The sequence below is a fragment of the Zea mays genome, chromosome 3, assembly GCF_902167145.1.
Source record: "Zea mays cultivar B73 chromosome 3, Zm-B73-REFERENCE-NAM-5.0, whole genome shotgun sequence".
NCBI classification, from domain to species: domain Eukaryota; kingdom Viridiplantae; phylum Streptophyta; class Magnoliopsida; order Poales; family Poaceae; genus Zea; species Zea mays.
Window position 1 is genome coordinate 75,827,360 of NC_050098.1, and position 23,259 is coordinate 75,850,618.

At 46.1% G+C, this 23,259-nt stretch overlaps 1 protein-coding gene and 1 long non-coding RNA gene across 2 annotated transcripts; both read right to left on the bottom strand.

The window, feature by feature from the left end:
- Positions 1–19,536: 19,536 nt before the first annotated feature.
- Positions 19,537–21,945, bottom strand: LOC103650220 (uncharacterized). The gene is made up of 5 exons (XM_020551084.2): positions 21,731–21,945; positions 21,374–21,607; positions 21,058–21,294; positions 20,937–20,988; positions 19,537–19,622 (listed from the first exon to the last, which is right to left on the bottom strand). The coding sequence occupies exons 1-5, from the start codon at positions 21,917–21,919 to the stop codon at positions 19,588–19,590; spliced, it is 747 nt and encodes a 248-aa protein (XP_020406673.1). The 5' UTR covers positions 21,920–21,945; the 3' UTR covers positions 19,537–19,587.
- A 19-nt stretch (positions 21,946–21,964) lies between these two features.
- On the bottom strand, positions 21,965–22,402 carry LOC103650221 (uncharacterized). Its single transcript, XR_563999.1, has 3 exons — positions 22,375–22,402; positions 22,172–22,282; positions 21,965–22,090 (listed from the first exon to the last, which is right to left on the bottom strand). It is a non-coding gene; the product is annotated as an uncharacterized lncRNA (long non-coding RNA).
- Positions 22,403–23,259: the final 857 nt, after the last annotated feature.

The following is a 23,259-nucleotide window of genomic DNA, read 5'->3' on the forward strand; positions in this document are numbered from 1 at the left end:
AAATGGTGGTGCGGTCCTTTTGCTTTGGGCTTAATCCTTTCTCCCCCTTTGGCATTAAGCGCCAAAAATGGAGAACTTGAGAGCCCTTTTTACATTTTCTCCCAAATGGTAAAATAAATATGAGTGAAGGGTCATACCAATTGAGAGTTGTGGAAGTAACGACAAAGGGTAAATGATACCGTCAGAGTTGGAGTGGAAGCTTTGTCTTTTCCAAATACTCCATTCACTACACCATGACACATTATTGCCTACGGACTATCTGATGGTAAAACACCTGAATAACGTCTCACAGTCCGTCGGTAAAAAGTTTTAACGACAGATAATGTGTGTCGGCGAAAGTCCTGTCGGCAATACGCTTTACCGGCAGACATATATGTACCGACATACTATCTGTCGGCAATGTTTATGTTTTTGCCGATAGACATATCATTGCCGTCAGACATACTTTTGCCGACAGACATATATGTGTCGACGGCTTATGTGTCGCTAAAAGTCTATATGCCGACAGATTGTCTGATGTTATTCCCTATGTGCGGTTTAAAAAAAAATAATCCATGCATACAAATATATGCTAATGAAACAAATAATAAACCGATTATGATGCACATTGCAGGACAACTTGAATAATATTTAGCTCAGAATATATGAAATTTGATTAGTAAAAGAAAGAGATCAATCTTTGACTTTGAATTCCAACATATATTTGTTTAGAACACGATTCCTGTGATGAACATATAAAAATAATAGCATACACGAATTTCCTAAATTTTTGAAGTGATCTTTCAGTTCTATTACATGCAAAAGTATAAATATACATCTAGCAAACTAAAATCTCTCCATCGGCTGGGTGTTACGCCAACAGCTAGCATGCATGCGAGTAATCATTTTTTTTCACACTTCAAGCAATCTGATCCTTGCTTCCAGCTCCTCTTCCTACAACATATTTTGATAATATGTCAATTATTGTATCAGCAGGTCTATAAACTCCCAACAGAAAATACAAACTGAAAGTGCAATAAAGGTCTATTAATACATATATTTATGTAATGAATGCACATGATTACAAAGAAGGGAAAATATCCAATGCAAATGATGGAGAGGTGCATATATATAGTGCACATATACAATCTCAGTCATTGATCTCTGATCCAACAAATGATCTCGCTTGCATCGTCGTAGAAGATGTGATGGTTCAAGCCGGGCGCCTTCAAGCTGGTGGCCTTCAAGAATTCATTTCATAGTGTTTTTTAGAGATTGTATAGAGTAGTTCCTGAAGCTATTTCAACATGGAAGTGATTGTACAGATTGTATAGAGCAGTACATTGTTTATCGGAGTGATTACAAAAGTGGTTCAAAGTGATAAACTTTGAAATGTTATAAATTATTTATAAGTTTGAAATATATGCTAGCTCAAGTGACCATCCTCAATAAGAAGTATAGAAGAGTTACTTAGACTTATAAGAAGGTGCCCACCGGCGCTTAACACCAATCACAATCAAAGTGACTCGTAACCTGCAGCAATAATGGGAATAAAACCCTAAGTACGCAAGTACTCAGCAAGACTTACCCGACTAAGGAAAAGACTCTCAAGGGTATGCCGGTTTCAAAAGGATTCAAGGTAAGGCTTATCAAGAATCAAGGACTCTGTTTACAGAAAAGCTTACTATGAGTGGATCCTTAAAAAATCCATTTTTACTTGTCAGGTTAAGTAAAGTTACCTGCATCTAGAGTTCTTTCTACCCTAGTTCAAGCACTTGGCTTATACTAGCCGTCTTTTATCATCCCATCAGTTCACTGGATTGCTACGTGTAAGTCAGTGACCAAGTCTTCATGTCCGAGAAGTAACGGCGATCCGAATCGATTAATACCCAGCTGGGGATCTCCAATCACACGACATATGTAGCACTTAACCCTTGCATATGTCAACTCGCCACCGGGTTTCTTTAGACCAGACCGGGTTCACGCCAACCGAGAGCATAGATACACCACCGTCCAGCCTCTTGCCACGGAGGGTACATGCTACTCTCGCCATCTCTCCACTCCCATTGCGTGTTGGCCTTTCTAGTATTAGTCTGCCCGAGGCAAAGCTTACCCATGATGAGGCATGTGACCAGTTAAAAGGTCCTCGATCGTCAGGCCCACATCGACACGGTCCTTAATCGACTCAGACGGAGACACTACACCGAGACTCCCTTTTCGTGCAAGTCAACCGCCCGGTCTCAGCTTTATCATTTAAAACCCAAAGTTTGGTACTTGGCAGAGGTATATCTTTTCCGACGTTGAACCCATCAAGGCCTTTGACGGATTCACCATCATAAGTATTTTCTTTTTGAAAACATTCCCACCCACTGAAGCATCACTTTTGTTTTAAAACAAAACATTTTTGTTTTTCTAGAGCAAGACTAAGCATCGTAAAATTCTTTTCAAAAAGGGTATCAAGGATGGGTAATCAATTTTTCAAGGAAGCAAATGCATCAATTGTTTAGCACACAACTCCTATCACCTAATGCATCAAAAAGGTGATAAAGATTTTAAAACAGCAAGGAGGTGGCAAATGCACCGGGGCTTGCCTGGATAACACTAGGTTAGTGTTGTTAGACGAAAACCACTTGACGATCATCCTTGTCCTAGCACTTGATCACGCAGGTTCGTCCATCAGCATCACCATGCGGAGTAGCCCGCGCTTGGGATCGACTTGGCTCGTCTTCCGCATCACGCGATCAATTATCGTACCTAATTGAAATGCACGATGCACATGAATGCATATAGACAGGAATAGCACACGACTAATTATCGCTATACCGAAGAGGATTAATTATTTAACCGCAAGGCATCACAACTTTCATAAGTAAATCCTATATACCTATGACTCGCTAGCACAATAATCATGTTCGCACGATTTAATCGGGCTAGCTCAAATCTTAAGAAAACAATAACCATAGACACAACCTATAAATGCTTAAGCTAGGTAATCATTATTAGACTAACGAAACATAGGCTTAGCCCTTTTCGGACATCTAAATTCAGGATACGACTAGAAGCAACCTAATCAGCTCCCTTTTTCCGGTTAGCCTGCATAACACACTAACCGCGTAAAATATCAAGAAAATGCTAAAGTATTTTCTCATACTACTACACATCGCACACAAAGAACTATTTTATTTTTATTTCACGCCTCACATATTTTACATGTCAATAATTAATCAAATATTTCAGGTTTGACTACCAAAATATCCTACAAAATCAACGATGACAGCCTTATCGGATAATCGTTTGGATTACTAAATCAATTCTTCACGTTATTAGTTCTTCTTACACAATAATCATTTTAAACTTGAGTTTCGCGTGACACGACCACTTTATACTTATGTACACAATATATTCATCAAACCAATAATTAAGCTAACAAAAATATGAATCGGCTTACCATACTAAATCTGATGCGCTATCCGCGAACACGGCAAGGATTTTGGTTCAGCCCTTGTGTCGAGCACTTGGGGAATATCACGCTGCTAGCTTCGTCTTCACCCGATTCTTGGGATTTCTTGATGACGCACGAAACAACGACGAGATCAAGTCTGGAGCGAGCTGGCGAGGACACGAATCCAGTGAGGGCTCTGGCGACGATGAAGTCACGAGCAAGGGAGGACGGGTTCAACAGCTCGACGGCAAACACGAGCACGCAAGAAGCCTGATGGACGAAGAGCGAGTGCGCCGCAGTGACAACGAGCAGGCGCACGAGCGCTAACGCAAGCCAGGGGCAAGCACGAGTGCTGGGGTACAACAGACGACACCCGGCGAGCACGCAGCGAGGCACGCAGCAGCGACGACAGTGGGGATCGAGCTCGCGGCGCGACACGACGTCCATGGACGCGAGCATTGGAGGATGTACGAACACATAGACCGACCAAGCAATGGTTTGTGTGACTACAGACAGGGAGGGGTCGCCATGGACGGAGCTTGGGGAAACGCGGATGCCGTGGGAAAGGAGACACGACCTGTGATTTAAATCCAAGCGAGGTCGAAGTGCGAGAGCGATGGCTGGGCCTTTTCACCGATGGCGACTAGGAAGGAACTTGGCCACACAGCTAGGTAGGGAGCAGGGCGCGCGCGCAGCACCAGAGCTGGAGCAGGCGAGCTTGAAGGAGACGAGCGCGCTGGAGGAGGGAGTCGCGGTCCGAACGCCGGCGAGCTCGAAGTCGGCTATGGACGAGCTCGGGCAGAGGGGCCAGGGGCACGACGCAAAAAGGAGCGCGCGGCAGGGAGAGGGCAGAGGGAGCAGGGGTGCTCGCTAGGGAGCTCCGTGAGAGAGAGATGGGCACGACGTGCAGGGGAAGAAGAAGCTCCGCTGCTGGAGACCAGAGGCGGCCGAGCGCCTGGGAGGGAGAAGTGGAAGGAGCAGAGACAGGGGTGAGCTCGGAGAGGAGTTCGGCTGGGGATAAGAAGCCTGCGCGCGTGGAAAAATCAAGGGAGGGGCGGCGGCAACAGATAGAGATGACGAGATATTTTTCTCTTTTTTTAATTACCTTTTTTAACCGCAAATCCGAGATATTTTTGAATCCAGATTTTTAGTGATGTATTGTGGGTCGACACACTATACGGATACATGTTTCCTTCTCTAAATTTAGCGAACACTCTGGCATATGAATTTTCAACAGTTACCTATATCCAAAGATTTGGATCTGAACAAGAAACGACAGACCGAAATAAACTTATTTCGGCATCAATAATTTGTTCCGAAAACTTCCTTCGTCGAGTTCTAGATAAATTTGTTTGGGGATAAAAATCATTCGAGTGGGTCGGGCTTCCGATTTTGTATTCTCTTGATCTAATAATTTTAAACGGACACAAGACTCGACATATTGCGAAATAAATGTGCGATATCGATGCGGCATCAAGAGTGCAATCATTTCCGGAAACGACGTCACACATCAATTACGTGGGCGAGAGCCTGTGCACATTGTTCTTTTCGGATAGCGCGGGGCTCCAAATTTTACATAAAATCAGAAGTTTTCTGATTTTCGTATTCACTTACACGCGTGATCTGAATAGTTTAAAATTCGCCAGCAAACGAAGATTCGATAATCCAAAAGTTTCTTGAACCCCTTTTTAATTGCTTAGATTATGGAAATGAAAACGACACCAAACTCGAACTTTGGTGAGATGATTAAAATTTAGTGTCCACTTTATATACTGATATCCCGCGCTTAAATCCATAATTGTTGTTTGCGAAGATAACACCTGGGGTGTTACAAGGGACATACGTTTAAATCTTGTCCCCAAATAAAAAAATAACGGTTCAGTTTTAGAAAAGAAGAGATTCACTAACCATGTAGCAAACAAGAAGCAAGAAAAGAAGAATTCTTGCAAATATGAAAGATCGTCTTTGCTATATATGCCGGACAAAGGGAAACCTATGCAAGGATTGTCCCATGGGTATCTATCTCGAGCCTAGCTTGTCAATTAATTCATATATACCTAGGAGACCCAAAATAGCAACTTGTGCTAGAAAGTGAACAGTTTACCATGCGTTAGCACAAAGAACATTTGGGTACTTAAGTCTTTATTGTCTAACCTTGATGGACCCATCATGAGATGGGGAACAAAATATGCTTGAAAAGCTTTGCAGGGAAATGGAGATGATATGAAGATTTGGGAGCTTTAGTGGGTTAATTCAATTTTTAACTCAAGCAATAATTCTTACATTGTCTATTCCTCTAAAGTTTGACCCAAAGTTGCTTCAAATTATTATATCTCTAACTTCATATTCATCTCGAGCAAGATATTGATGTTGTAGGGAATAAAGGATAGCCATGTGTAGGAAATCAAGCAAAAGCCTACAACGTGGAGGAAAATCAAAGGATGGTAACAATTATGTCTTAAAGTGCACTATTTCAATTGTTACTCATTTTTGTGTCTTGTGTAGCCACATAGGAAAAAGAAATGAAAGTCACCTAGAGGGGGGGTGAATAGGCTAAAACTAAAATTTATAAACTTAAACACACACTAAGGCCGATGATTAGCATTAGAATTAAATTCAAGTCCGAAAGATTGTTTCTCTTGCTAAGAGTTGCTCAAAGGATGGCGGATGACGTATGAGAGCGAACTCAAATCAATACTAGCAAGGAAACATTAGAGAGAGGAAAGAGGGCAAACAAATCAAGCGAGAATCAAAGCGAGTAGACACGGTGATTTGTTTTACCGAGGTTCGGTTCCAAAGAACCTAGTCCCCGTTGAGGAGGCCACCAAGGCCGGGTCTATTTCAACCCTTTCCCTCTCTCTCAAACGGTCACTTAGACCGAATGAGCCTTTTTCTTAATCACACGGGTCACTAAGACCCTGCAAGGACCACCACACACTTGGTGTCTCTTGCTTAGCTTTACAAGCAATTAGAAAAAGAGTGAGGAAGGAAGAAAGGCAATCCAAGCGACAAGAGCACAAATGAACACAAAAACTCTCTCTCTCAAGTCACTAAGTGGTTGAGATGAATTTGGGACTTGGAGAGGATTTGATCTTTGGAATTGGGTCTTGGAGTGAATGCAATAGCTCATGTATTGAATGTGAACTTCTGAAAACTTGGATGTCAATGAATGATGTGGTTGGGGGGTATTTATAGCTGTGGGGGACAGATATCCCCCGGGTCCACTAGAAGGATAAAAGACCTCACGAAAGGCCCAAGGGCCCCATAATTCGTAAGGTCATCCCCTCGTGGGCCTGGGAGGAGTTACCAGTGGAACGGATTAGCACAAGGCCAGGTCGGCGCAGGCCCAACAAATTCGAGCAGCGATCGCAACAGTGACCCGACCTTCCCGCGCAGGGGCCCCGTACATCGGAAATAAGCGAGGATGAGTCGGCTGAACTATAAGAAGATAGACTCAGTTAGTTCGCTATTACTTTGGCACACGTTGTTATCATATCCACATGTAATGCCCCACAGTCGAGTATATAAGGCCCAGGGAGCACCCCTTCAAGACGGGAGACATCATTCATCACTTAGCCATCCACCCCGCTCTCTACATTTTCCAGCACTAGAGAGCTCCCTTGTAACCCATCGCATAAAGCATTCCAGCCAAGACGTAGGGTGTTACACATCTCAAAGCGGCCCGAACCTGAACATCATTGTCTACTATTTCTCGTGCGCCCAGCACGAACCATCGAGCTACAGTCGGTAACACCGTCCTACTCCTAAAAGCACCTTGGGGGGTAACCCTGGGTGCGCGGTCGGGCCCGAAACACCGACAGCTGGCGTGCCAGGTAGGGGGTGTGTCATCGATCCAAGCTAGCTCAATGGCCGTCACCTTCCAGCACAAGATCATCCTCCGCCCCGGATCCGTATTCTGCTTCGGTACTATCTCATCTGTAGCGGATGAGGAGGGAACTTTGCACCGCCTCGCGGATCCGCCAGAGAGAAAGCCTTCCTCAGAAATCTCCAAGAAAATCGGGGCGAGGCAGGAAAAAGCGCAACCTCCAGTGCTCCTAAAAAAGATCACCTCTAGCAAGATAGGAGCTGAGGGTCCTTCAGCTCAGAGAACTCCGTCGTCCACCTCTCCGACGAGAGAATGAACACGGATCACAAGGAAAAAAGAAGCAAAGGATCATCAAGCTGATCTTTCTGTGCCTCCGCCCTCAAAGGAGAACAGAAAGAAGATCGCCGTGACAGCTACTCCATTCTACCCCGACATCCTCTTCATCGGGAGAGTGGAGTCGCCCCCCATCTCCGACGACGAGCCGACTGCACCCGGAGAGGAACCTCCTCAGCGGGAATCCCGCCGACGAAGGAACCGGCACCGAAATATCTGGCGACATCACGAGGCCGGAGAGCGGGACCCGACGCAACCTGTATCGCGAGATGAGGTCTCAGAGATAGGAGAAACTTCGGAGGAACGTGTCTTCAGGGAACGAAGGAACTCCCGACGGCGTGATCGTCGACGGGCTCAAGAACAGGCCGAGCAGGAGACAAGGCAACGTCGGGAAAATCCACTCTTCGGGCGCAACCTGAACCCCGACTTCGCCCGAGCCATGAACACGCCGAGTGAAGTCGGAGGGGTATTGGCTCGGATAGCTGATGGCCTCCCTCGGACCCCCGATGCCGAGGGCTATCGGCGACTGTTCACTCAAGCAGCCAATCACCTTCTACCCCTCGCACACCAGCCGAATGATCTACGACACACCATCAACAGTCACCGGGACGCGCGAAGCTCCATCAATGCTTCACGTGAACGACGACACGAGAACGAGATCCGTCGCCAGGAAGAGTACGACCGAGACCATGGCGTCCCAGCATGGAGTCAGGCTACCAGGACCGAGTCAGCCACGACTTCAACTAGTGGCACCACCCGGGGACGGTCGAGGCACCACGACGACCACTCCCCTCCCTGGGACAGACAACATCATCGACAACAGGAGGACACATGTGGAGTATCGGCACTTACTCCGCGCCTCAGGGCCATTCAATGGCCCCCTAACTTCAAGGTATCCAACGTCGACAAATACGAACCTAAGCAGGATCCGGGAGGCTGGCTGACCGTCTACACCACCGCTGCCCGAGCTGCTGGGGCGACCGAGGACGTAATGACCGTGTACTTACCTATCGTCCTCGGGCAAGACGCGCTGCAATGGCTGCGACACCTACCCCGACACTGCATCGACGACTGGAGCGACTTCAGTCGGCGCTTCACCGCCAATTTTCAGTCTCTCTCCGACAAACCGGCGCAACCATGGGACCTCAAATCCATCAAGCGTCGAGGGGACGAAACTCTCTGGTCATACCTCAAAAGGTTCCAGACCATGAGAAATCGTATCCCCGAGGTCGCGGAGGCGGCAGTGATCGAGGACTTCTACAGGGGATCCAATGACTCGATCTTCGTCCGAACCATATTACAGAAGGCGCCGACTACCTTCGAGCAACTATTCCGGAAAGCCGACCTCTACATCACCGCCGACGAGCGAGCTCAGGACCTCATCGGAAGAGCGAAGCTTGCACCAGTGGCACCGCGACGCGACACGAACCAACAACCCGACAAGTGTTGGGAGAAGAGGCCTCGCGAAGAAGTTCACACCGCCGGACCACCCGCCTCTCGCGCCCGAGGAGGACCTCATGGAGGCGAACGCATGCTGGACGACATCCTCGATGCCCAGTGCCTGTACCACAAGGACATGCGCCACACCGTTTGGAACTGCAGAGACTTCAAGCACTCCATCGGGCATGGCCGACCCTTCCAACCTCTACCTCCTCCCCCGCCGCGAGGAGGATCAGGAGAACCGCGACAACCCTAGCCGCAGGAGGAGGGAGGAGGTGGAGCCTTCCCGCGTGTCGACAGAGAGGTTAATGTCATTTTCGGCGGACACGGATCGCAGGAGAACAAGAGGCAACAAAAGCTCAACGATCGCTAGATACTGGTGGCAACTACCGGTCCTCCCGCCCCATACCGATGGTCGGAGCACCCGATCACCTTCACTCGGGCGGATCAGTGGCTCAACTTCAACCACCCAGGCAAATACCCGCTCCTCGTCGATCCGGTGATCCGAGAGAGCAGGGTGAAGAAGGTATTAGTGGATGGGGGGAGCAGCATCAACGTCACCTTCCCTCGGACACTCCAAGGCTTGGGAGTTCACCTCAAAGAGCTCCACGAGTCAAACACTCCTTTCTTCGGCATCGTGCCGACTGAAGGAGAATACCCGCTGGGCCACATCTACATGCCGGTCACCTTCGGAACTCCGGAGAACTACAGAACCGAGTTCCTAAGGTTCGAAGTGGCGAACTTCGACTGCGGGTACAACGCCATCATCGGGAGGCCTGGATTAGCAAAGTTCATGGCCATTCCGCATTATACCTACATGATATTGAAGATGCCAAGGCCGCAAGGGATCATAACTGTGCGCGCTGACTTCCAAGGCGTCGTAGAGTGTTTCCGAGTGGCCATTCAGACGACCCTCACCACCAAACCATCGACGACTTCTTCTGCGCAGGCAAACTCAAAGCCTGAAGAAGACCTTGTGGTACCCGCGAACGAGGCTCAAGCCGCGACCTCTATGCGGCCGACTGAAGAGACCAAAAGAATCAACCTTGGGTTCACTGATGAACGCAAAACCGCCATCATCAGCTCCAGCCTGGATGACAAATAGGAAGGCGCGCTCGAACAGTTCCTGCAAGATAACCGAGACGTATTCGCATGGCAACCTGCGGATATGCCGAGAGTTCCAAGAGAACTGGCCGAGCACAAATTGAAGGTCTACCCCCAGGCGAGGCCGATTCGGCAAAAATTGCGTCGTTTCACGCCCGACAAGAGACAGGCCATCCACGCTGAGCTGGCTCGCTTGGTCGCGGCTGGATTTATTAGAGAGGTGTTACATCCCGAGTGGTTAGCCAACCCTGTTCTTGTACTCAAAAAGAATAAAGTGGATTGGCGCATGTGCGTCGACTATACAGATCTCAACAAACACTGTCCAAAGGATCCCTTTGGGCTTCCTAGGATAGATCAGGTGGTAGATTCCACCGCTGGATGTTCTGTGTTGTCTTTCTTGGATTGCTACTTTGGGTATCATCAGATCAGTCTGGCAAAAGAAGACAAGGAAAAAACAACATTCATCACTCCTTTCGGAGCTTTCTGCTATACCTCCATGCCGTTCGGCCTAAAAAACGCTGGAGCGACTTACCAGAGAGCTATTCAAACATGCTTAGCCGATCACTGGGGCAAGCATGTGGAAGCTTATGTAGACGATGTGGTAATCAAAACAGAAAATTCAGAAAAATTCATTGAAGATTTACAGCTGGTTTTCAACAGTCTACGGCGATATCGATGGAAGCTTAATCCCGAAAAATCTGTTCTCGGAGTACCAGCAGGAAAGTTACTCGGGTTTATTACCAGCCACCGGGGGATCGAAGCTAATCCAGAAAAGATCGAGGCTATCATGAGAATGGAAGCACCACGATCACAGACGAAAGTTCAAAGACTTACCGGATGTATGGCAACTCTAAGCAGATTTATATCCAGGCTGGGAGAAAAAGGCTTACCATTTTATAAGTTACTCAAGAAGGTGGACAAATTTTTGTGGACTTCAGAAGCACAGGAAGCCCTAGATGCATTGAAAAAATTCTTGACGACACCACCAGTGCTGAAACCACCGCGTCGAGCCACGCCGACTCAACCAGCTGAAGATCTGCTGCTATATATCTCTTGCACGACTCACGTGGTGAGCACCACGTTGGTAGTCGAGCGAGCAGAAGAAGGACATGCATACCCAGTACAACATCCTGTTTATTTCATCAGTGAAGTTCTGGGTCCCTCGAAGAAGAAATACCCTCAAGTTCAGAAGCTATTATATGCAGTACTTCTAACTGCACGCAAGCTCCGTCACTACTTCGACGACCACAAAGTCATAGTAGTCACTGGATTTCCGATAGGAGATATTCTTCACAACAAAGAAGCCATCGGGAGAATAGCCAAGTGGGCCTACGAGCTGGGATCTCATGATATTGAATTTCGACCTTGCACTGCCATTAAAACTCAAGCACTGGTTGACTTCGTATCGGAGTGGACCGAACAACAAGTACCGGATAACCCGGAAACCGCAGAAGTATGGCGAATGTATTTCGATGGCTCGTTAAAGCTGCAGGGAGCAGGCGCAGGGATCCTCTTTACTGCACCTGGAGGCGAACATCTCAGATATGCCCTTCAGTTGTTATTTCCAGCCTCTAACAATGCAGCAGAATATGAAGCTCTGATTCATGGACTGAACATTGCTATATCGCTGGGAATCAAGAGACTGATGGTATATGGAGATTCTCTGGTAGTCATAAGTCAGATAAACAAAGAATGGGATTGTTCGAGCGATTCCATTGTAAAATACTGCACTGCCGTCCGGAAACTAGAAGACAAATTTGAAGGTCTGGAATTTCACCATGTAGAGAGAGATCGAAACACGACAGCTGATGTATTGTCCAAGCTAGGATCCAGTCGAACTCAGGTCCCACCTGGAGTTTTTGTTCAAGAAATATCACACCCAAGCATCTCACTGGATCGGGCAGAAGAATGTAACACTTTGAGCCAACCAGAGTCAGATTCTGATGACTGGAGGGGGCCGATCATCAAATATATAAAAAATGAGGAAGAGCCAGATGACAAAAATACAGCCGAGCGCATCGCAAGACAATCAGCTCACTATACACTCATTGGGGAAACACTATACAGAAGGGGCGCATCAGGAGTCCTCATGAAATGCATTCTCTCAGCTAATGGAAAGCAACTTCTAAATGAGGTCCATGCTGGTCAATGTGGAGTACACACAGCATCCAGGACCCTGGTTGGGAAGGTCTTCAGGTTAGGTTTTTACTGGCCAACAATGAAGAGTGATGCGGCCGAGTTAGTCCAGAGGTGCGAAGCCTACCAGTACTTGTCAAAACAGCAGCATCTACCAGCATAGCAGCTGCAGACTATACCCATAACCTGGCCGTTCGCCTGCTGGGGATTGGATATGATTGAACCTTTCAAGAAAGCTCAAGGAGGATACACTCATGTACTGGTGGCTACCGACAAATTCACTAAATGGGTAGAGTTCAAACCCATTGCTTCTCTAACTTCAGCTAAGGCAGTGGAATTCATACAAGATATAATATTCAGGTTTGGGATACCGAATAGCATCATAACTAACCTAGGATCCAACTTCACCAGTTCAGAATTCTTCAATTTCTGCGAGCAAAAGAGCATTCAGATCAAATATGCCTCGGTGGCGCACCCAAGAGCCAACAGGCAAGTAGAAAGAGCCAACGTATTGATATTAGAAGCACTCAGAAAGAAAGTCTTTGACAAGAATGAGAAGTTCGCAGGAAAGTGGATCAGAGAGCTGCCGTATGTGGTTTGGAGCCTGAGAACTCAACCTAGCCGAGCTCTGCATGGAAATACCCCCTTCTTTATGGTTTATGGTTCGGAGGCAGTGCTACCTGCTGATCTCAAGTTCGGGGCACCAAGGTTAATCTTTGAAAACATAGCAGAAGCTGAAGCTACTAGGCTGGAAGACGTTGATGTACTCGAAGAAGAGCGACTGAATACGGTGATTCAATCAGCACGATATCAGCAAACTCTGAGGCGCTAACATGATAAGGCCATACAACATCGATCCTTTGCAGTGGGAGATCTCGTCCTCCGCCGAATTCTAACGGGGGAGGGGCGGCATAAATTATCACCTCTATGGGAAGGACCATTCCTAGTAGCAGAAGTCACTCGGCCGGGATCATATCGCCTCACTCAGATGGACGGCACGGAAATTGGGAACTCATGGAATATAGAACACCTCAGGAAGTTTTACCCCTAGCTACATCCCAGAAGCTCTCGGAACGACGATGTATTCTGTAAATCGAGAAAAATATCATCAATAAAAAGGTCTCAAAGGCACTCAAATTGTTCACTGTCAATTGGCACACTTACTTAACCCGGGGTGACCGCTATGCCCTACCAACGGAGCAATCGACTTAAGTCGGCAATGACTTAAGGCGGTACGACATGCTCACGCTTACCTAACTCAGGGTGACCACTATGCCCTACTAACGGAGCAATCGACTTAAGTCGGCAATGACTTAAGGCGGTGCGACATGCTCACGCTTACTAAACTCGGGGTGACCACTATGCCCTACTAACGGAGCAATCGGCTTAAGTCAGCAATGACTTAAGGCGGTGCGACATGCTCACGCTTACTAAACTCGGGGTGACCACTATGCCCTACTAACGGAGCAATCAGCTTAAGTCGGCAATGACTTAAGGCGGTGCGATATGCTCACACTTACTAAACTCGGGGTGACCACTATGCCCTACTAACGGAGCAATCGGCTTAAGTCGGCAATGACTTAAGGCGGTGCGACATGCTCACGCTTACTAAACTCGGGGTGACCACTATGCCCTACTAACGGAGCAATCGACTTAAGCCGGCAATGACTTAAGGCGGTGCGACATGCTCACGTTTACTAAACTCGGGGTGACCACTATGCCCTACTAGCGGAGCAGTCGGTTTAAGTTGGCGCTGATTTAAATTGGCACGGCACGCTCGGCACGTTTGCAATCACCCATCTTAGGGCAACTTATGTGCCCCATGATGAAATTTCAAAGCCATCACACTGCATTTACTTCTACAAATGTAGACACTGTTGAATTCTAAACAATGGGAAAACAATAGTAGCATTCAGTACTAAAAGGTGTCCTCTAACAAAACATCCGAGCACATTAACCACACATTCAAAGCATTCAGTGTTTTCTATTTAGTAATGTTCTTATCAGGAGCAACTGACGAAGAAGGACGACTCGAGGAATCAGGAGCGGCATTCACGTCAGCCACTATGTCGTTAGGAACAACCACGCCGGGTCTCCTCATCAAGATCCGCCCCGCGTGAATAGCTTTATCCATAGCTTTATCGCGCTGGGCCCTCAGGGTAGCAGAAGTCTCTTCAGCAGCCTTGACAGCCAGCTGAGCGGTTTCTAGCTCCTGGGCGATGGATTTCTTGGAAGCGCGCAGATCCTTGATGACAACATCTTTGGTCGACACCAACTGCCTGAGGCGAATCACATCATCCAAGTACTCTTGCAGCTTATAACGATGATTATCTAACTCCTCCCTGGTGAAGCGATGACTCCTCTCCAAGATGGTCAATGAATTGCTGGCGTCGCGGTATAGCTTATCAAGGTTGTCACGAGAAATGACGAGGGCACGCTTTTCCTCCTGCAGACAAGAATCAGTTTCTCCAAACGTTGAGCAAGCAATAAGAACATAACAAACAAAGCCAAGATTCATAGGTCACCTTTTCAGAGTCGAGCTGAGCATGGAGAGTAGAGTTCAGCGTGTTAGCATCATTCAGAGAAGCAGAAACCCGGGCCAGTTCAGTCTGACCTTGAGAATACTTTTCTTCAAGATCAGAGTACCGCCGGGCCAGTTCAGTCTGATCTTGAGAATGTTTTTCTTCAAGATCAGAGTACTGTCGAGCCATATCTGTCAAGAAACAGTCAAGCAAAAGTGTTAAAATAAAAAGGAGTTTAATCAGGTAGCCAAAAAAGAAGCAAAAGAGCACCGAACGACATTTGTCGCCTCCAAATCAGATACACGCCGCTGAAGCAGCACTGGATTCCAACGCGCCAGAGACAAAGCTCCTTCTGGGACAGAGGCACCCTGCAACTTCAGCCGACTAGACATCTCATCGACCAATGCCTGGCATTAAAAACAGACAAGCATGAGAACAATTATCTGCCTGGGTAAAGTCAGACCAGAAGAAACCAAAATACCTGGAGGTTGGAGAAGAATGAGGGGACCCCCAAGTCGTGAGAGATCAACTGATGGCTCGGCGAAGGATCACCAACCGGAACAACTCGCAACGAATCAGCAGGAACCAATTTAGTGTCATCAGCAGAACCCAGAACTCTGTCGTCGGGAGCGCTGGCCTCTAAAGCGACTCCTTGACCGAAGGCTTGGGCTATCGCCATGCAACCAGAGTGTGGAGGAGAAGACCCTACGTGAACATCCATGGAAGTGTGGGAGGGAGAACCCACTCGGACACCCTCGGGGGCTGGGTCACAACTCGCGTTACCCATCCGAGCCGGATCATCTCCGGCAACACCCTCGAGGGCTGGGTAAGCGCCAACACTATCCTTGAGGGCCGAGTTCTCTGCAGCAGCCACCTCTAAGGCTGAAGGTCCCTCAGTCACTTCCATGGGAGCAATGCAATCCAGACCAGTCTCCTGACCCTCAAGACCGCGCTCCAAGGTCGATGAGGCGCGGGACGCTGCCCGGGATGACCCCAACCCAACATCGGGCACATCAGCACAAACACCCATCGCGCCACCATCTGCCGGCTCTGACAATAGATCTTCTGGAACCATGTCTTCAAGAGTTTGATCAAAGTTTGCCAGAGATAATTCTTGCAGACCAATGAGGGCAGACAAGGCAGGAGAAGGAACACCATTACTTTCCCCACTAGCTATGTAACGCCGGCTGTTCTTCCGAATCAAAGGGATTTCATCCTCTTCTTCATCATCTTCATCAACAACACGGACAGTACACCCATTGGGGTCAGCTTCAGCAGGATCACACCCATCGGGGTCAGCATCAGACGGGTCACACCCATTGGGGTCAGCTTCAGCAAATTCAGGCACTGGCACTTCCTCAGCAACAGGAACAGAAGGACCGACACCCTGATCCAAGCTAGACACTCGATGAAGACGTCTCTTCTTCTTTTTCTGCCCCTCAGCAGGAAAAGTGGGTTGATCGGCTCGGCGAGAACGTTTCGGGCGAACATTGTCAGACCTCTGAGCGTCCAAAGCTTTGCCGGCCTCAGGGATGGGCGCCACCACCAGTGTTTCAGCAGGAGCGGCGTCAGAAGAATCCTCAGATAACATATCCAGCATGGCACTTATCTCTGCGTCACTTGGATTCAAAGGCACCTCAAAATGAACCTGCCTCTCGTCGTCAGGAATTTCTCCGAGTGAGGCAACCAAAGCACTAACTTCTTCGGGAGAGGGTCGCACTCTAAGGCCCAAACCGCTATCACCAGCAGGAGGATTTGACACGAAACTGGTAAAGGCCTGGGAAGGAGGCAAATTCCAGGCCGAGTATGCAACAGGAGCGTCGATGTTCGACACCTTGCCTCTGAGTATCATCTCGAGCCGGCTCACCAAGTCCACAGCAAAAATTCTTCTGTTGGTTACCCGGGTTGAATCAGCCAAGCCTCGATACAGATAGGCCGGATATGCTCTGTCTTTCAGTGGCTGAATGTTCTTGAAAACAAAGTCAGTGACCACAGCTTCTGCAGTTAGACCCCTTTCTTTCAACAATCCAACTTCTGCTAACAGAGCCCCTGCCTCAGCCACCTCCTGGTCTGTGGGGGATTCGGTCTAGCTCGGAGTGCGAACATCCGGCTGTCTCCCTGATCGTGGGGGGAGGGAATTCCTATGATTCTCCACGATGAACCATTCTAGGCGCCATCCCTTGATGCTATCCTTGAGTGGGATGTCGAGGTAGTCGGTCTTCCTCCCACGGCGCATCTCCAAGCTCGCGCCCCCCACCAGCTGGTGCTGCCCTCCGGCCATCCCAGGCCGACAGTGGCACAAATACTTCCAAAGGCCAAAGTGGGGCAAAACACCAAGAAAGGCTTCGCATATATGAACAAAAACAGAAACTTGCAGAATAGAATTGTGGTTTAGATGGGTCAGATTCAAGTGATAGAAATCAAGGAGACCACGGAAGAAAGGAGAAATGGGAAGAGCAAGTCCGTGGATAAGAAAAGGAACGTAAATGACAGATTCGTGGGTGTCTTCTGTCGGAACAGTGACCCCACGGCAGATCCGCCACGAACAGAGCTCCTTCAGAGGAAGAACTCCGATGGAAACGAGATGAAGAAGGTCAGATTCAGAGACAACAGACATATGGTTACCTGCGAAAGGCAACTGACTGTTGGGATCGATGGGGGGAATGATTGCGACGGACGAACTCGAAGGTTTCCGCTTGGGCGCCATCTCAACCTCGCTAGCGAGCGGAGCGGAAGCGATATCGCAAGAGAGCAGAGAAAGCCTAGATGCAAAAAAGCAGAAACTAGGGCACGAAGCGTGGAGGCGGGCGACAGTGCAGTACATAGGGGATTTTCCCGTGCCAGATGCCATTTCTAAAAAGTGCCCAGTCATCACCCAGCCGTTATTTCTAAAACGCTGGCGTGCCATGTCATCACCCAGCTGTTATTTCTAAAACGCTGGCATGCCATGTCATCACTCGGCCGTTATTTCCAAAACAGCCGACGCGGCCCAAATTAACTCAGCTGTTGTTTCTAAAAACGCTAACGTTATCCGACTTCACTCGGCCACTACTTTCAAAGCGACCGACGTCGCCAGTAATCACTTGGCTGTTATCCCTAAACAGTGACATAACCCCAGAAGATTCAGCTGTTACCTCTAAAACGCCGACGTTGCCAGTAACCGCTCGGCCGTTACTTCTAAAACACCGACGCGGCCCGCTATCGCTCGGCTATCACCTCTAAAAGCCCCAACCTCGCTGATAATCACTCAGCCACCACCGCTAAAGCGCTGGCATTGTGAAGGAAGCAGTCTGAATCACGGCCTAATGATTCTAAGCCGTTACTCAAGCACTACGTTCAAAAACAGCCTCTGCAGCAGGCGTTAACACAATCGACGATCAGCAAGAAGGCAAAATGATACACACAAGAGAGATCGAAATCATTCTCCATTATACGGGAAGTACTACCGAACTTACAAATCAACTCATTATGAGCTGATGCTTTCCCTTCTACTACATTACATTTAACTAACTATACTACTAGCTACTACTACATTATTTCGCTAATACTATTTCTACTACTAATCTAAACTAACATCTAAAACCAGTGGTGTCTAGCCACTAGCCTTGTTGCTGCCCTTGCTGCCGCCGCTGCCGTCACCGCCCTTGCCGCTGTCGCCGCCGCCGTCACCGTCGTCGTCGCCATCACCGCCGCCTCCGCCACCACCCTCCTCGTCCGAGTCGGAGGAATTCTCCTCGTCCGAGGAGTACTCCGACTCATCCGAGCCCTCGAGCCCGGCGCGCTCGACGGCCCGGATGTAAGTCCATACCTCCGCGGCGATCCCCTGGGAGTCGTCTGAATCATCAGACGACGTCGGGGGAGAGGCAGGAGCTGGAGAGCCCTCGGACTCGGAGAACTCCTCCTCCGAGTACTCCGAGTCACCGAAGTCCTCCGAGGGAGGAGTCGGCTCGCGCTTGCGCTTGTCGCCCGCCAAAAATGGAGAACTTGAGAGCCCTTTTTACATTTTCTCCCAAATGGTAAAATAAATATGAGTGAAGGGTCATACCAATTGAGAGTTGTGGAAGTAACGGCAAAGGGTAAATGATACCGTCAGAGTTGGAGTGGAAGCTTTGTCTTTTCCAAATACTCCATTCACTACACCATGACACATTATTGCCTACGGACTATCTGATGGTAAAACACCTGAATAACGTCTCACAGTCCGTCGGTAAAAAGTTTTAACGACAGATAATGTGTGTCAGCGAAAGTCCTGTCGGCAATACGCTTTACCGGCAGACATATATGTACCGACATACTATCTGTCGGCAATGTTTATGTTTTTGCCGACAGACATATCATTGCCGTCAGACATACTTTTGCCGACAGACATATATGTGTCGACGGCTTGTGTGTCGCTAAAAGTCTATATGCCGACAGATTGTCTGATGTTATTCCCTATGTGCAGTTTAAAAAAAAATAATCCATGCATACAAATATATGCTAATGAAACAAATAATAAACCGATTATGATGCACATTGCAGGACAACTTGAATAATATTTAGCTCAGAATATATGAAATTTGATTAGTAAAAGAAAGAGATCAATCTTTGACTTTGAATTCCAACATATATTTGTTTAGAACACGATTCCTGTTATGAACATATAAAAATAATAGCATACACGAATTTCCTAAATTTTTGAAGTGATCTTTCAGTTCTATTACATGCAAAAGTATAAATATACATCTAGCAAACTAAAATCTCTCCATCGGCTAGGTGTTACGCCAACAGCTAGCATGCATGCGAGTAATCATTTTTTTCACACTTCAAGCAATCTGATCCTTGCTTCCAGCTCCTCTTCCTACAACATATTTTGATAATATGTCAATTATTGTATCAGTAGGTCTATAAACTCCCAACAGAAAATACAAACTGAAAGTGCAATAAAGGTCTATTAATACATATATTTATGTAATGAATGCACATGATTACAAAGAAGGGAAAATATCCAATGAAAATGATGGAGAGGTGCATATATATAGTGCACATATACAATCTCAGTCATTGATCTCTGATCCAACAAATGATCTCGCTTGCATCGTCGTAGAAGATGTGATGGTTCAAGCCGGGCGCCTTCAAGCTGGTGGCCTTCAAGAATTCATTTCATAGTGTTTTTTTAGAGATTGTATAGAGTAGTTCCTGAAGCTATTTCAACATGGAAGTGATTGTACAGATTGTATAGAGTAGTTCCTGAAGCTATTTCAACATGTGTGAGTGAATGATTTATGTGTACAGATTTCAGATTCCTAGTATCAACCGAGTTCCTGAAGTTATTACAGATTTCAGATTGCAGATTTCAGATTCATGTCTACTACCTGATTGTTGAAGAGATGCATCAGTGAATGGCTTGTAACCAGAAAATGTATCAACCGAGTGGCTGAACAGAACTGAGCAGAACTAAAATGATCGAACCGAACTGAGCAGAAATGATGTACTGATGAACAGATCTGAGCAGAAATGATGTACTGAACAGAACAGAACTGAATTGAGCTGAAGTGATGTACTGAAGAACTGCAGCAAGAGAAGGATTGCAAAAAAACAGAAACATGACTTTGGGAGAAAAATAGCTGAGAGCAATGCCACCTAGGAGGTTTGGTATAAACCGAGTTCCTGAAGCTATTACAGATTTCAGATTTCAGATTCCTGTCTACTACCTGATTGCTAAAGTGCTGCATCAGTGAATGGCTTGTAACCAGAAAATGTATCAACCGAGTGGCTGAACAGAACTGAACTGATCGAACAGAACTGAGCAGAAATAATGTACTGATGAACAGAACTGAGCAGAAATGATGTACTGAACAGAACAGAACTGAACAGAACTGAGCTGAAGTGATGTACTGAAGAACTGGAGAAGGATTGCGAAAAACAGAAACAAGACTTTGGGAGAAAAATAGCTGAGAGCAATGCCACCTAGGAGGTTTCCTAAAGCACCAGCAGAAGAGCCAAACTTCCAAGCAAACATTATGATCCATTGCAAACAATTACATATTAGAGACAAGAATTGTCTACAAAATCAGAGAATGATTCAGATGCACAGTTATGCAATAGTACCATTCACTCTGTTTTTAATCCATCTCTACACTTATACACAACTATATATGAAGAAAATATTTACCTGCTGCTGCTGTAGAACCTTGGGTCAATGTTGATTTTTTGTTACGACTCATCTAAAAATACAGAACATTAGAAGCTTGTTCTATTAATTACATAAATAAAATACAAGGTTGTAGTATTACCTTGTTCGTTGGCCATGCAACGGGCATAAAAAGAGCATCCCCCATACTCTCTACACCTAAGTATGGTCGTGGTAGAGTACTTTCCCTTTTTAGCACACGAGTCACAAAAACCTGTGTAAACTCCCTTCCAAGAGGAACATCTGCAACCTTAGTGGTTGCATCGGTTGAGATAATATTTGCTATTGCAACAGGAACTTCTGATCTCATCATAGAATATAATATGACTTCTTTACCAACCTAATAAAATATGCGAAGTAAGATTACAAAGTTCAAATAATAATGAAACATAAATATGAAGTGATAGATGAGAAATTACATGATTATCATCTGCATTTTGAGGTGATCCATGATTTCTTTGAGGTACCATTGTTGCAATGTCTCGCCTGCGACTTTGCTCTTCAATAGTATTAACATCTTCACGATTCCTTGGACGGCCCATAGTGCTTGCAACTCGCCTAGTAAGCTGCAAGTCATCTTCAACCATATTTGGTGAATGGTCATTACCATTGTAACCATGTGCCACCTCATCTGACCGATGCACCCTTGAGTTCTAAAGAAAAATAAAAAGGGAAAAAGTGTTAGTGAGATAAAGGAAACAAGCCTAATTAACAGGATAGACGGCGAACTGCTCGATATATGCTACACTGGCTAAACATATGCAATATTATATCACCTGTCGAGAATTAGACCCATGTTGTGATGGGCTTTCTATATGTTGCACCCCTTGAGCTGCTACCATCATTTGATAATTTTGATCCATTTTCTCTTTCATTTGATTCATATCCTGTCTTAAGGCTCTAACCTCTTGCTCAGACTGACTGCGAGCTTGCAATGCCATTTGAAGCTTTGTTGATATTTTCATTTGAGTTCCAGGGGTGCCTACATCTTGTGGAGTTGGTCGTGGTCCTAAGCCTAAACCACGAATACGACCTCTTGGTTCTTTCTCTCCAAAAACATGTGCATATAAATCACCATCTTCAATACTTCTGTCCTTCAGTTCTGGGTTCTCAGCAACAGCTTCTTCAAATTTATTCTTAAGAGGACCACACATATATTATATTTTGTTCACTTATATTTTAATTATTACATAAATCAAAAATATGTGTGTACTCACAATGAATATTTCTGCTCCAGGTAGAGGCACAATATCCCCTTCTTTGTTCTTACGCGTGTGTGTTCTAACATATATTTCATCTCTTCTCGCAGGGCGTCCTTGTTGCTCGGCCTACAAGAAAACATGATTTGGTCCAGTAATTGACTAGAATTTTCATAAATTAAACTAATGATTATACAAACTAGCGATTATAATTTTTTTACCAGTTCATGCCCCACACGAGCATAATTCTTGCTGCCAGCTGCATGCGATATAGTCAGCTTTGAACGGTTATCTTTACCTCTGTTTGTACGAACCTACAACATAAATATGAATCTCTCAAAACAATAATACAAATTCATTCATACAATTGTTTAATGAATGTTTATATCTCAAAAAAGCAATTCAAAACAAATCAGCATGTACCTCGGCTTTTGGAGACATCCAATAAGTTATCAACCACTCCCAATCAGATTCTTTCACCCTTTCATCCCTTTTAGCAATTAATAAGCTCTTCAAAACTCAATGTTTCATCAAAATATTTGCTCTTTAGGTCAGCCTTAAACTCTCTCCACTTTTTTGCTGCAGATGTTATAACATAATCTATACCAGATTCATCCACTTCATAGCATTCCTGTTTCAACAAAAATGTAGTTGATTACCAAATCTACTGACAATAGGCTAAGCCAAATTATCTCACTAAATCAGATTACCTTCACTTTTGTCCATAACTCAAACTTCTTTTTAGAATCAACTAGTCTCCAATCCTCACAAGAAACCGGGATATTTTTCCTCACCAAAATTCCTATGAAATTACCAAACTCTTTGCTGTTCCTACCAACTGGTTGTCCATATTCATTAAGGGTAATGCAGATTTTAGGCCCACCACTACTTGAATATATGTTCTTCTTCAAGGTTGGGCCCCTTCCTTTCCTTATATTTTGATGCCCAATAGGTTGCTCTGCTTATTACAAGAGATAAAATACAAGAGATAAAACAGATGAAAACCTTTCTAGATAACTATTTTCAAAATTGCTACAATAAATTTAAAGTTTGTTTGATTTTTACCTTCATCATTGATGGGATTTTCAGATTCTTCATAACTATTT